The sequence below is a fragment of the Vanessa tameamea genome, chromosome 10 (assembly GCF_037043105.1).
Source record: "Vanessa tameamea isolate UH-Manoa-2023 chromosome 10, ilVanTame1 primary haplotype, whole genome shotgun sequence".
Taxonomy (NCBI): Eukaryota; Metazoa; Arthropoda; class Insecta; order Lepidoptera; family Nymphalidae; genus Vanessa; species Vanessa tameamea.
In genome coordinates this window covers 848386-863011 of record NC_087318.1, presented here as the reverse complement: position 1 = coordinate 863011, position 14626 = coordinate 848386, and the positions used below count along the sequence as shown (strand labels likewise).

The 14626-nt window shown below is 33.0% G+C and overlaps 1 protein-coding gene across 2 annotated transcripts; it reads right to left on the bottom strand.

Moving 5' to 3' along the window:
- Positions 1-3009: 3009 nt before the first annotated feature.
- On the bottom strand, positions 3010-14626 carry LOC113395958 (protein FAM151B). 2 transcript variants are annotated; one of them, XM_026633705.2, is made up of 5 exons: positions 14377-14626; positions 9520-9621; positions 7362-7606; positions 3856-4098; positions 3010-3315 (listed from the first exon to the last, which is right to left on the bottom strand). In XM_026633705.2, the coding sequence occupies exons 1-5, from the start codon at positions 14411-14413 to the stop codon at positions 3082-3084; spliced, it is 861 nt and encodes a 286-aa protein (XP_026489490.1). In that variant the 5' UTR covers positions 14414-14626; the 3' UTR covers positions 3010-3081. The 2 variants fall into 2 exon arrangements, with proteins under 2 accessions (XP_026489490.1, XP_026489491.1); XM_026633706.2 differs by lacking the exon at positions 14377-14626 and adding an exon at positions 9880-9982.

The following is a 14626-nucleotide window of genomic DNA, read 5'->3' as shown; positions in this document are numbered from 1 at the left end:
ATGCTTTCAAACAGTATATGGAAGACAATTATATGGAATAGAATCAAAACGATAACTGTTCCGATTCGGAGTCTACCACTGGAATATTGTATTTCGCTCTGCTCATAGATCGACGAGGGAAGGGTTCAAGAGTATATACGATAGCTTCAAGGTATCAAACTCAGGGCTATCTGAAGTAAGACATACGAGGCGCTCATCTGACATTTGACCAGGTATTTCGTCCAATGGCGCGCTTCCTGAGGATAACAGCATAAAACAATCATCTGCCTAACTTCGACCTTCAAATAAAAATCGCTCGTCAGAAAATCTCAATCTCTAAATAACTTTTTACACTGAAAACTGATAATATAAAAATCTTTATTCGGGAATTAAGAAGCGGACGTCGCGTGCGACAACTAGCCTTCAGAAACAAGAATTTTATTATGTAACACTTTCAGTCGCCCAGATGTTCGGTCTCCGCTCTGAAGTCGACTAATTAATTTTGTTTGATTGACAGACGGTCCGACAAATCGTTTTTATATATTCAACTGATTACGTAACGTTTGACAAATGACGAAGCGTGAACAGAGCCGACAGAATCTGTGTAATATTTCTTTCTTGCAATATTTTTTACTTAAATAACTATTGAGCCGAGTAAATATTACAGGAGCAAAAATAACCCAGTGAAATTCGAGATATAAAATTTGGTAAGCACATTTTCTCGTAAATAATTTGTATGTATAACTCCATACTTTGCATTGATCTCATACGGTGAAAGAAAACATCACGAAGTTAACTGCATAAGTCGGATAAAGATCCGTGACAAGTGCCACAAAATCGCCCAAAACCCTACAATGGAAGGTAGGCGTTTTTCTAGAAATAAAACATTATGGTAAATATAACCTTAATTAAATACAACATACAAGATGTTGAGTAGAAAACTTTAGAATATTATTGAAGTTTGAATTTGAGAAGTTATCACTAGAATTACCTTAAGATTTACTTAACATTTAAACTGATTAGACAGTTCCTTAAATCTTGGGTTGGTCCAAAAAAATTCTGTCTTTGCCTTATATAAAGAATACTTATTTGTTATTATAAAATTAATATATATACAGGTCTTGTTAAGTGTCGGACATATAAGTGAGTGTCTTATCAAATACTTACAGAGAAAAAAGTAATAAATACAAGCTTTAAATGACGATTACAATAAGTTCAGTGTTCATGTTTCAAACAAATTGCATCCAATACGGTATAATTCTAATTGTATCACGATGTGTTCTAAGAAGTATATTATTAAGGGCACATACAGTACGAACGCACTTTCATTTGTAAAGTCGCAACCACACCTGTGACACAAAGCGATAATAAAAGTTTATATAAATTCAAAGTCATATCAAAATCTTTATTTAGTATAGAAACACTTATTTTTTCATCGTCTAAGATTTACCAGTGGTTCAGATAGAAACACCTCAGAACTGAGAAGACTCAACTTATATTTAAAATGGCCTGGTGGCGATCGATATATTCCGAAGTAGTGGTGTCATATAAAAAGTTATTATTTTGTTTTATTATTTAAAACACAAACAATTATATTTTTATTTTACAATTGAATAATTTGAAATGTTTTCTGGGATCATGTTGAAAAAGCGTGTAAGTGTTCAACAAAAAGTTATTATGGACCCTGTTTAGTATGGTAACACCCATACGAGCATAAGCTATGGTTGTTACTGGAACTAGTAATATGTAGCTCACAATTACGAGAAAAACATATATTAAATATAGACATACGTTCGTAAATATATTTTTTAATAATGTCTCTAGTTATGGCGAAGAGACGGTAACACTAAAAGTATAATATTACACAAACTGATCCTTCGTCTAATGAGGTAGAGTCAAGTCGAATCCAATGAACTCCGTTAAAATATTAAGACTACTTACACAGAAGCAAACAAATAAAATAAAAATAAAATTATTTAAACTAAATTTAGCTTGAATGAATCTCTAAATCTAACCTTCCTGAAGAAATCATCTAAATTATGGCGATATCCGTATAGTTTATAAGTTTAAACAGACAGACGTAAAGAGTGATTTCGTTTTATATAATTTAAAGGATCAGATGTGAACTTAATTACACTGATGACCTTCGAGAAGATTAATTATTTGCAAATAAATATTATCGTTATGGTGTCAATGATTAATTAGTATCTTTCTTGATATATGGGTTTGGGTCATTATGTTTGCTATAGAATTATAAGAAAACGTAAATATAAATGGGAATTTAAACAAAACGCCTTGTCTGCCGGGAATGATACCATTTTAAATTTTAAACATACGAGCGATTTTAAGCCTTATCTCTATGATGTTTAAAGTCTAGTGAAATGCAGGAGAAAGTTGGTAGAAAGTATGTCGACCCGGGAACATATGGCGTCCACGTGACGTCGGAATCGTTCAAGCAATTGTCATTGATCGTAGACTCAGCTGTGATATTTATTGGAATGCTAATGAAACTAACCGCGGCATTAAACTAACACCGCACGAGTCAAAGATGGATTATTATTTGCAAACTGTGGAACTATTCTCTTAAACTCGAAACTCACTGTAGAACATGATCATGGAAGGCTAAAATAATATGCAACATGCATTATAATAGCAGTACTGTAAGAATGAAATCGGATCTCGAAGAAGGCAATCGGTTTTTAAATTTCACAAGTATGATTGTGTGTAAAAACTTTTATTTTTTTTTTCTTTATTATGCTTTGCTATGCTATTTTATCTTGATATTTCTTGACCGTTTTTTCTTGGACAACGACATGAGGTCGTTCATTGTTTGAAGTGTCTCATTTTTCAGCACTTACCAGAGTGGTGGATAATGCTCCGAGCCTTCTCCTCGAGAACGGAGGCCATTGCCCAACAGTGGTACCTTTAAAGGCTGACACTCAATCTATATTATTATAAAAAATGACGAGTAGGTAAAAATTTTCGGACAGACAATAAAATAAATAATGGTATTGAAATAATAAACACAAAATCATTTAATAATATTTATAAATTAAAAATATAAGACCCTCAAGAGACCATAAATAATATAGAAGAATATTTTTAATGCTTAGCATTAGTATTGGGGGGTGGTAGATGCAGTTTAGCGGCTAGCTCGTGGGGTACATCGAGGTAGGTCCGCTCCAGGCCCACGGTTAGGATGAGAGCCCGCAGTCGGTCCACTTCCACATTGTCACCCTCACTGGACCAGACCGTCATCGATGAGTTGAGGGACGACGTCTCTCGCAATAGGTCTAATAGAACTGGTTGACTGTTCGAAGCTAAACCAGCACGGACCTGGTAATCACAATTAGAAAGATTTAAGCAAAATCGTTATGATACAAAGTACAACCTATTCATTTTAAAAATGTATATTTTAAAATTTAGGAACACTAGCAAATGGACCAACTGATGGTTAGTGGCCATCGAACTTGGAATCTAATATGTTGTGTCTCTTATGCATGTAGTTACATTGGTATTTTGGTGTTAGAATAAGGATAGCAGGGATATAAAAAATATAAACTACCTAGTAAAATATTAATTTTTTCATACTTAAAAAATATTAATATTCAATGAACATTTTGGAACATGTTTTGCGACTTTGCAAGATAGCGATACAATTTAATCCTAATATGTGGTACCACTCAGTTGATTGGTTTATCAGTCCATTCATACTATGTATGTAAGACGTAAATACGCCCTTTGTTTCTCTATTTGTGTGTGTGTGTGTGTGTGTGCTTTAGTGAAATGATGTTGCAAATCAGCTGATCACTATCTTTAATTAGATGTTTAATGACATATTAATACAGAAACACTTTTCATCACAATTACGCTTACCGGAAATGAGACAGTCTGGTTAACATGATGTTCATTAACCAGTCTTAGCATTGCACCGATCTGATCGCGACTGTACTCGCCCTCTGTGATGTTACCACCGTAATTCGTTGTCCATCCGATTGACAAAACGGCCCTGGGATGCTTTGCAGCCAGTTGGATGAATTTGGCTGGATCCACTGGCTTAGTTGTCGCTTTGATTGGACCGGGGAGGATGTCAGCGTTCAACCAGAGTGGGAATGTGACCTGTTTTAAATTATAAAAATATAAATTTTTCAACATTGATAATATAAAATGTAACATTCTTCTATATTATTCTTACTCGCACCAAAAGTGCGGGCAAAATATCAACAAAATATCAATTTATCGCAATAATAACATTTTATCGTAATAAATAAATAAAAATAAAAGCTTGGAAAAAAAAAATCAGTGGCGCTACTCTGCAAAGAACAAAATTAAAACTCACCGCGTAATACGATCGTAAAATATTGTAATAAAGATTTTTGATAACGATAAAGATGGCATTATAAAGCACATGGACACATAGAAATTACGCATTTTCTTGCGTCGTAATCTTGCGAAACTTTTTCACGTATTCCCTGATATATGACGTAAAGTGGAACCGGGGTAGCTATTTCACTTATTCTAGTAAGGCTATCGAGCAAATGAGCCGCCTGATTTTATTTATATGTAGCCATCTTCGGACATAAACATTCGGACATGACATCGAGAGGAATTTACAAATAACTTCTTACATCGTCAACGCACGACCAGTCACGGTAAATAAGATGTTACGTCCCTTGCAAGTTGAGTCTATAATTACACTAGCTCACAAAATATATTAGGTGTTTGGTCGATAAATTCTAAGCAGCGGCTTGTTTAAACAAGTGCCTCGGGTGTAAAGCCGTTTCTTCTGCGGATGAACTTTTAAAGTTCGTGTCGAATTTACCTTCCTATCATTAGTTGAGTTTCGTTGAGTTGAGGGAACAGATAGTGCTACATGAGTCCGACGACTTGGTCAGTCTTCCGTGAGAATGGACACTGGACAATGGACCAAAAGCGAGGAGGACAGCATTTTTTATTAATTTACACAATTTTTTTACAATTTAAACAGAAATGTGTTTGTTAAAATATTTTTAGTATAATTTAGACGACCGGTAATTGCTTCGCATGACCCGCATACAATACTTTAACACGTCTATTTCTCTTAAAATAAATAAGCACATCTTCATTGTTCCACATAAAGACCAAATTAACGAAAAAAATATTTTTCTAAGATGCATCTAAATCCGTCTCTAAAAAAATATAATTGAGAACGCACGATAAAAAACTGGGTCTTTGTGTTTATGCCCGACTCCCGTTTTTATTGACAGTAATAACTATATGAAGCCGGCACAGGGGGAGCCGTTTAAAATGCATAATTCACACGTTTCGTCACAATTTATTTATATATATAATACGATTCAATCGAAAATAAACCCTAATACAATAACAAAATGTCTATTGTCTATTATATCGAATACGGAAGGGCTCAATCTATTGCACTTATATTAAAAGCAATTAGATTCATTTTTCCTTACAACGACTTCCTCAAAGTCGTGTCATCTTTGTTAGTTTAACTATGAGCTGATTTTAATTGCCTAAATGTGTTCAAAGCAATTACAGCTTAATTGGCTTATTTGTTCCGATGAGTCATGAATAATTTACAAGTTGAAACATGATTAAGCTACATGAATTATGAGTTACGATGTTGACATTTCTATTAAAAATACTTCTTGTTATTTATGTCTGCAGCATTTTTGCTCTCCGTGTTCTTTTATTTTTGGAATGAAGTCTCTTATCGTACATTACACTGTAGACACTCGGCGAACGAAAACCGGGCTTAGAAATAAGTGTGAGCATTTCAACCGTGACAAGGTTGCTCATAGTATATGTATTATTTTTATCTATAAAATAGGTCATAGGTGAGGGAGCATATGGGCCATCCAATGCTAAATGATCACTTTTTCCCATAAACATCGCCAACGTGCCACCAACCATGGGAACTAAGATGTTATGTCCCCTTTGCCTGTAGATACACTGGCTCACTCACCCTTCAAACCGTAACTGAACAATATTGGTTACTGCTGTTGGGTCGTAAAATATCTGATGAATGGGTTGTACGTAAGATGGGCTTGCGCAAAGCCCAAGTGTATTTTTTTAACACTAATTTAATAAAAATATTTATAGAATGATCATATGTTAATATGTTAATATATTGTATTAATTACGTATCTATTATTTTACTTAATATATGTCAAAATGAAGTCAAAATTGTGTCCTACGACAGTTTTCCTTTCTTTCAAATTTAGCATGACTATTCGATCGTAATCACCTGTTTATTTGCAATTTGCGTGTTCCGAATTTCTATCAAACAAGTTTGTCACAGATATCGACAGTATCGACAACTGATCACGATAAAACGTGCTGTGAATCATTCGCCATGATGCACAACATAGTTTCAGCAGACATTTAAAACTAAACTAAGATATTATTAAATAGTTTACTTTATATTTTTATACCATAGGTCGGGAAACGAGCTGCACAGATCAAATGGGATCGCATAAATATACATATCAACTTGGTAATGAGTAATACAAAAATTATATTCTCTAAGAAAATGGATTGTATCCAACGGCCACACTAGCACCGCGCGCGCTCATTGGTCAAATCATGTAGCGCGCGTTTGTTCGGCATCCTGTTACACACTTCCGTCCCTTTCACGAAATATCTCCTACAGATTGCAGGAAAGCGACACATCAATTAGATTCATTGGGCGGACATATAAAATTAAAAAAAATATTTAATTTGTTGTTAAGCGTCTGTCAATGTATCCTCCGCAATTGCAACAATTGAAAATATAGATAAAGTCTAGATATCTGTCAACTAAACTATAAAATAAGTTTATAATTGCAAACAAATGTATAATTATGTAACATGGTTTGAGATGCCTCATAATATTTTATTAATTTCTTAATATATAAGTAAACAGGCACACTATGTGGATATATGAGATATGCCTTTATAGACATATTTACACTATACGGCTTTAGGTCTCGGTACTAGTTGTGACCGACTACTGAGTAGGTAATGTTTTAGTAGTATTGTAGTAGTTCCACCTCTCCAGAAGCCATATAAGTTGTATGAGGCAATAAAAATGATTACATATAAAAAACTCTTTTTTTTCTTTTATTCTTGACAAATTATGATTTAATATATTAATGGCTAGACTATTGACTAGCTTAAAACACTGTCGATGCCAAGATCTTAGATTCAAACTTAAGTTGTCGAAGACTTTTTATATTAAACCAAATTTTATACTAACACACAGAAAAACAAACAATTTAATTGTGCTTTGTATAAATAAACACACACTTACGGACATAAAATATAAGTCATATATATATATATATACTATATAGTCGTATGTGTATTGTATGTGCGTGAAGTAAATTGAACAGTGATCTCACCTCCGGTTTACTGAACGGCGCTATTATTTCTTGGGATTTCTCAAAGGCTTCGATGCTCTTAAAATCTAGCTTCACGCCTTTCTGTTTCGCATTCACGTTGTTGTACTGGGCGACGCCCGTCAGGAAGTCAGCTAGGCTGAGGTCGGAGGTCGTTGCAGGAGGGTGCGCCATGATGGGTAGCGGAGGACCATCCTTACCATTCAGATGGCCCAGGACGATATCCGCTTCCAGCATTGATACTTCACCTTGAATACAATCATTCATTTTATTATCATTACACTTTGCACTTAGTAAATACATTTTTTTTTAATCGTATATACATTGGCATTGTAAAAAAATCCTAAAGCTACATCGCCAATGCGATACCGATCTTGGAGACCACGATGTTATATCCCCCGTGGCTGTAGTTACACTACCTGACTCACGCTTTAAATCGGAACACAACAATACCCTCGATTCTAAGTATTACTTTTTGTCGGTAGAATATCTCAGGTTTTACCAGTCTGATTTGAAAGCTCGTTAGATCATTTATTAAGAAAGGCTGTATAACTAAGGCCCACGAGATTGGTGCAGTAAATTTTAACGTGAAACTCTTTAATTTATATCTCTGCCTACTATAACAGCTTATAGCATCGTGAATTTTAGGTCGGAACATTTCGCAGACCAATTTAAGTTGAATGGTTTTTTAATAAGTCTTTAATTTTATTTTTTTTATTGGTGATTAACTGATCCTAGTTTTGACATGTGCTCATTCCAATTACAGATAAAATATCCAATTTTAGAACAATTGCAAGTTGATTTATTTAATTTTTTTTTTTTTTGCATTACATTTTATGTATTCCTCAATAATTTGAGTGCAACTGATTTTTTTGTTTTATAATTGAGTAATACTATTAAAAATGAAATTTTATTTTGTATTTTATCCTATGAGTGTAAAAAACAGAGAAATAGCATATTTAAAAGCTCAACCAGTATTTACATAACAAGATCCGTCATGTTTATAAAATAAAAAATCGATCACGTCATAGTCGGACATTCATTTGACATACTAAAAAAATCCTTTTTCTTATTTGCGTCCCGAATATAGTCCAATGTCAGGATTTTGTTTATTTACAAAATACCATATTATTTTCTTTGTTTTTGACTCGGTCCATAATAATAAATAGACAGACACACAGATACCACCTTAAATTTTAATGTACAATATTTTTGAAGAGTCGGCCTGAAAAAGCTAAAAAAAATCTATGTACCTACTATATAAATAACTTATTAAAAAAAGGCGTGTCTGCAATTTACTCGCATTAGAAGTGAAATTTTATATTTCATTCGGTTTTGGTTCAGAAGAAAGAAAAAAAAAACAATTAATAAACTATTGAATCAAATGAAATTTATATACGCCAGTCGCAACAACTGGTATTACAAGAATATTAAACTCACTACGGGATTCCATCTTATTTACGTAATAAAGACTTTGTTATGACAGCAGCACTAATTAAAGTGATTCCAAGAACTAGCTTCGGAATCCGTCCGTCTGGCTGTTTGTCCTTTTATTGTTATTGAAGTTAAAACCACACACATCGTGACGGTATTTCAGAGTATAGATTTTAGTATGAGAAAAATGAATTGGTATTATTTTTTAAATTTGTTCGAAACGTTTTATTTTTAAAATAGCTGTTGCCCGCAGTGTTATTCGCGTTTTAGAGTCTTCAGCTCTATGTAATTCCTTGGAGTACAAGTTTGCTTCATTTTTCAAATTTTATCAAATTCGGTGCAACGGTTTGGTCGTCAAAGAGCAACAGACAGACAGAGTTACTTAAACATTAATAGTTTTAGTATTGATGTAACGGTAAATAATAACGGGTTAATATAATAAAGAGGTAATTTTTTATATTAAGCTTGTATATTGGCGCATGTTACAACCTGGTACCGATAGATGGCGCTATTTGAAAATATATACATATGTGTAATATATGTTATATAATATGTATATTTTTATAGATTAACGATTTAATATATTTACCGAGGAAACGATTTTTTTAATACTTTTGACAAATTAAATATAATTGTTATGAAAAACAGACAAGTACTACGTTACCCCAAATAAAAATATATAAAAAAAAAAAACAAATATATTAATCAAATTAATATTTGTACTAACTTGCCAGAGCTGCTTCAAGGTATGTCTTGTTGTTCACTGCGTGAGCCCATGTTACTGTTGTTAAATTCTTCATAACTTCTTCCTCACCAAACGCCAAGGAAGCTAAAACAAGGAAATAAAAAAAAGATTATCGATTAAAATTTATTTCACGCTCATTTTTAATATAACAATTAATATTTTTTACTGGCAACATTATTACATCAAGACACGACTCACACTTGACACGCCATATTTGATACGTCATTGACCATTGTCGTACACTCATGTCATACACAAATCAGCTGATATTATTTAGTTGTAACATTAGTATTATGTGTTGATAAAAACACAAGGTCAATGTCGTTTATTAAATATACTTACATAATTATAATTGTTCGACAGTGTCGAGAGTTGATATCAAAAAATGATTTTTTAATTCGCAAATTGTGAAACTAAATAGTTATTCGGTGTATTGTGTTTTGACGTTGAAAGTCAATTCTCTAACTTAATGCAACAGATTATAGAGACTATATTGAACATTTTATAATAGTTCTTACAACTGTCGCTCACTAGCGCCACTGCGCTAGTTGTGTCATTTTGTTAAAAATAAAAATCAAATACAGTAGAAATGTTAAAATAATAATTTATACATAACATAAATATATTTTTTTATATTTCAACAGTTATATATATACTGTTGTTTATTTTAACTATATTGTGAATTTAGAATTGACATATTCATTTTATATAGAATTTCTAATGTCCTAAAATGTCTAAGACTGAAAACCAACTAGTATTTTTAGTTCTATTTTTAATAGATAGATTAATGGACTTTGGAAATAATATATAAAAGCCAAAAATATTGTATACTTATATATAAAAAAAAAACGATTAAAATTTGCAAACTTTAAGGCACCTTCAACAAATATCACTTTATATTATAATTATATTTATTTGCTATCAATTATTTAAAAGTAATTCCTAACAGTTTATTGTATATGTAGCAATATATTAAGATAGAGCATTGCAAGCACATAATAAAGAGGACATCTCCTCGCGAGGTCGCACGCCCGTACTAGTTTAGTATAATTATTTTTATTTCTAGACGAAAGGAAGAACCGCCGATCTAGGTTGAGGCAAGTAAATAGCGCTTGACTTATTTATTCAGATATCTGATACTAAATTTACTTTGAAGACGAAATGGCGTTTTTAATGGGTAGCCACGTTTAAATAGGTCACTGTTTTACTTATTGAGATATAAATTGGCCTATAAGCGTTTTAATTGACTTGAATCGTTTAGATTTGCTATCACAGACATTACACGATGTCTGTTATCATTGAGCATATTGGATTCCATATATCATAATCAACTATTTTTCTGGGGTGATAATTCAATTACATTTAAGATTTTGCTCGAGTAGTTTTTTTTAGCGATCGTCTTGGTAAGTTTGTAAATATTTTTTGTTTTATGTTGTTTGTTTAGTTATTATATAGATGATAGAAAGGCGTGGACTTTCAGGCAGAATATATTATATACATATATTATAATTGTATTTGACTAACATAACTTTGTACTTTAAATGTTGAGTATGTGTATAATGAGTAACTACTGAGTTTCTTGCCGGTTCTTCTGGGTAGAATACTACATTACGAACCGGTGGTAGTTTCACTTAATATATTTTGTAAAATTACCATTCAAAAGTGCTTGTAGAAGCCTACTCGAATAAAGTATATATTTCGATTTTGATTGTGAGAGTGAGACGTGAAAAAAGCACTTAAAATTTTCGTTTTTTGGGGAGAGGGGAGATCGCCAAAATACTACTCGCACGGGCGCTTATTATGCTTAAAGCGGGGCTACAAGTATGTTAATTAATACTATCCAAAAAAAATATTTTAATGAGTTTTAATAATAATGAGAGAGATAAATTATAAGAATGTTGGTACGTTTTGTTTTGTCCGGTTTCTCGTATAATCTACGAATCTATTTGATATGGAATTAGTTTTAATAATACCCTATTATATGATCCTTATTGAAACTTAAAACCTATACATATAATAATTCGATTGATATTCAGACTTAATTATCACTTTATGTGATTTAATATTTAAACTAATGCATTAATTCATGCATTCAGTCATGTAACTTTTTATGCAATATAACAATTTTAATTCGCATTGGCAAGTTCACATCGCGTCGTCAAATATTTGCAGCTCGCGAAATTTATAAAACGCACACAAACCGTCAACCTTCATTTTATCCCCTTCGAGGGGTGACTTAAAAAAAGTAGCATATGTCCTTCCCCGGAACTCAAACTATCTCCATTCCAAATTTCATCTAAATCGGTTCAGCGGTTTAAGCGTGAAGAGCTCACAGACAGAATTACTTTCGCATTTATGGTATTAGTATAGACATGACTCGTATCGTCCGTGCTACATGCTGCGACAATCAATGTCAAGGTACTTAGTTTATTAAGCCGCGAATGCAGGCCGAGCGGAACCCTAGATTTGGTCGTTTAAAAGAATTTAAAAATAGAATTCTGGTTTATAATCTAAATCAACTTTATACGCTCATATACTAATAATATAAACATATAGTTTACTAATTTTATACCCGCGATGCTTTTATAGAGTAGATAGGTATACAAAAAAGTTTGCCCTGTCCTGTCGTTCATGCTTTTGCGTTAACGTAATACTAATAAGTTGCAAGTGATTCAAATTGAAGCATCGATTTTTATATATACCGATTTTTTTTAATTTTTGTTTATCAACAAATTAGGGATATTCTGAATTAATTAATACATACAGACAATGTTACTTCAGGCTCTAATCAGTTAAAAAAAAAATTATCAGCCCTATGAATATCTTACACTGGAATAAAACTCGCTGAAAAGAAAATTCACCGCTTAAAAATTAATATTCACGTATACTTTATACGCAACGTTGCGTGTGTATATTGCAAAATAATATGTTTCCAAGAAATAATTTTATCGCTCCGATGTAGATCTGCAAATGTTTCGAAAATGAGATCATCCGGAAATTGTACACGAGTACTGACTCAGTTTTAGTTTTAGAGGAAGTAACGGGCGTTTTGGCTTTCGATGTCTGTTCCATACTTCAAATTAATATAAACATACACGCTGCACTACATTCAATAAATATTTACGAGTTTCGCTAAACATACAGATAGACCAGTATGGATCTTAATTTGCTACAAACATTGTGATACCTTCGTAGTTCATTTATGAATAAAGGACCTGAAAATCTGTCAATCTTATCATAAGTTCGTTATTCGAACGTGAGTATTTTTTACAACAATAAGACAAATTAAAAAAAAACAGTATGACATAAAAATCTAAAGTCCCGCTTCAGCATAAACGTCAAAATAATATGACCTGTAGTATAATTTTCAGAGCACCTTAGCTGCACTAAATACTCTATGGTTTTGATGTCGGCTGCGTTGCAACAAATAGTATTAATATCAAATTTACAGTTTAAGCTTCACTATATCAAACTGTAAATGTTTTTGCGAATGCTGTCATTACTGGAAAAGTAATTCTGGAATTAAATTGTGACCATTACAATGTTAAATCGATGTATTATTAAAGTTTTTATTATTATTTTCCTTCCCTTCCTCTTTAGGGAAGGTTTTGGAAATATTGTCACCCAGCACAATTGTAGGTCAGTGAAAACAAACGTAGGTTATAATATTATATATTTTTTCGACACATTCAGATTTCTTTGCATTGTTTTCGGAGCACAAGTAATATTCAAATGTATAATGTATCCGTAGTCTCTTCCACTTTTTAGGCAGCTTTAGGTGTAAATGTCTCCAAAGGTGTCTAGTGACGATATTTTTCATTAGCCTTTCCAGCAAGCCACAAGACACATAATTTAAAAACATAAAAAAATATATTTCTACACAACATATTGATTACAAAAATGAACATGCAATATATTTATTTTCTAAAGGTTAACAACAAAACATAATTAACTTCAATTTAACATGAAAACAAAGGTTGCCTGGAAGAGATCGCTGTTTTAGCGATATGGCCGCCTGTTGCATTCATGCAACTTTTAAATGTTAATTCTTAGATATAATCTATTATTAAGTGTTGGTGCAAAAAAGCATAAATAAATAAAGATATTAAATAAATAAAATTTAATGGTTAAATTTGAATCTGCCTGGGCTTGAAACCGCAATATCTGGTTTAGATTTGCGTGTTAAAACCATCTATCTAGGCTCTTTCTTGAATGATGACTAATAAAAAAATACAGTATCCAGACAACAAATTATAAAAATGCCAAAGGTGACTCCGGTCACCGGCAATTTTATCTCTTAGTTGGGTGGGATTGTAGAGATCCAGTTTAATTTAAGATAAACAGACGCATTATATCAATCCTTAGTACTTCTATGCACGACCTCGCAAAGCATCTTAGAATCATTCCCGTCCTCTCAAGAGAGATTAGATAAATACGCAAGACATATTATAATGAACAAATGTGTGTGTGGTGCACTCTCTTTTCCGCCATCACTCTCATAATCCGACTGGACGGCAAACCAGATGCGAAAGGAAAAAGTTCAGGCCTAGGACTTTAGGTTTTAGGTTTGAGGCGCGCGAATGTACAGATTTCCAACTTACTGACTCCGGGCTGTTACTTAGAATGTTTCAACAGAAAAACCCAAAAAAATATCGGCCCGACCTGGGGTTAAACGTAGGAGAGATCCAAGGTTTAAGCCCCTGTGGATCTGTGGCCTTAGACCATCGAGGCAAGAGTTGGAAGCAGTACCAGAAAGCCGGCAAACGATTTTTTAAATTGTGACATTTGTTCCTAATGTGAACCAAACAGTAAACAGTAATATATAATTGATAAAATTACCTGTGACGACGAGCAGGATTATCGAGAACATTTTCATGTCTTACGGCTCACGTGCTTGGTCTACACTCGGCGGGTCATAGCGACACGACTCCCGTCCGACAGGATGTCACCTCGGACAATCGTCGGTAATCGTTCAATTGCCAAGTGACGACTTGATTGTCGCGAATAAGCAAATTGGTGACACTTCAAGGACTCTGGGGTATTGGTTTATCTAATCAAGCTATTGCTGCGGTTCTCTTTATATACAGAT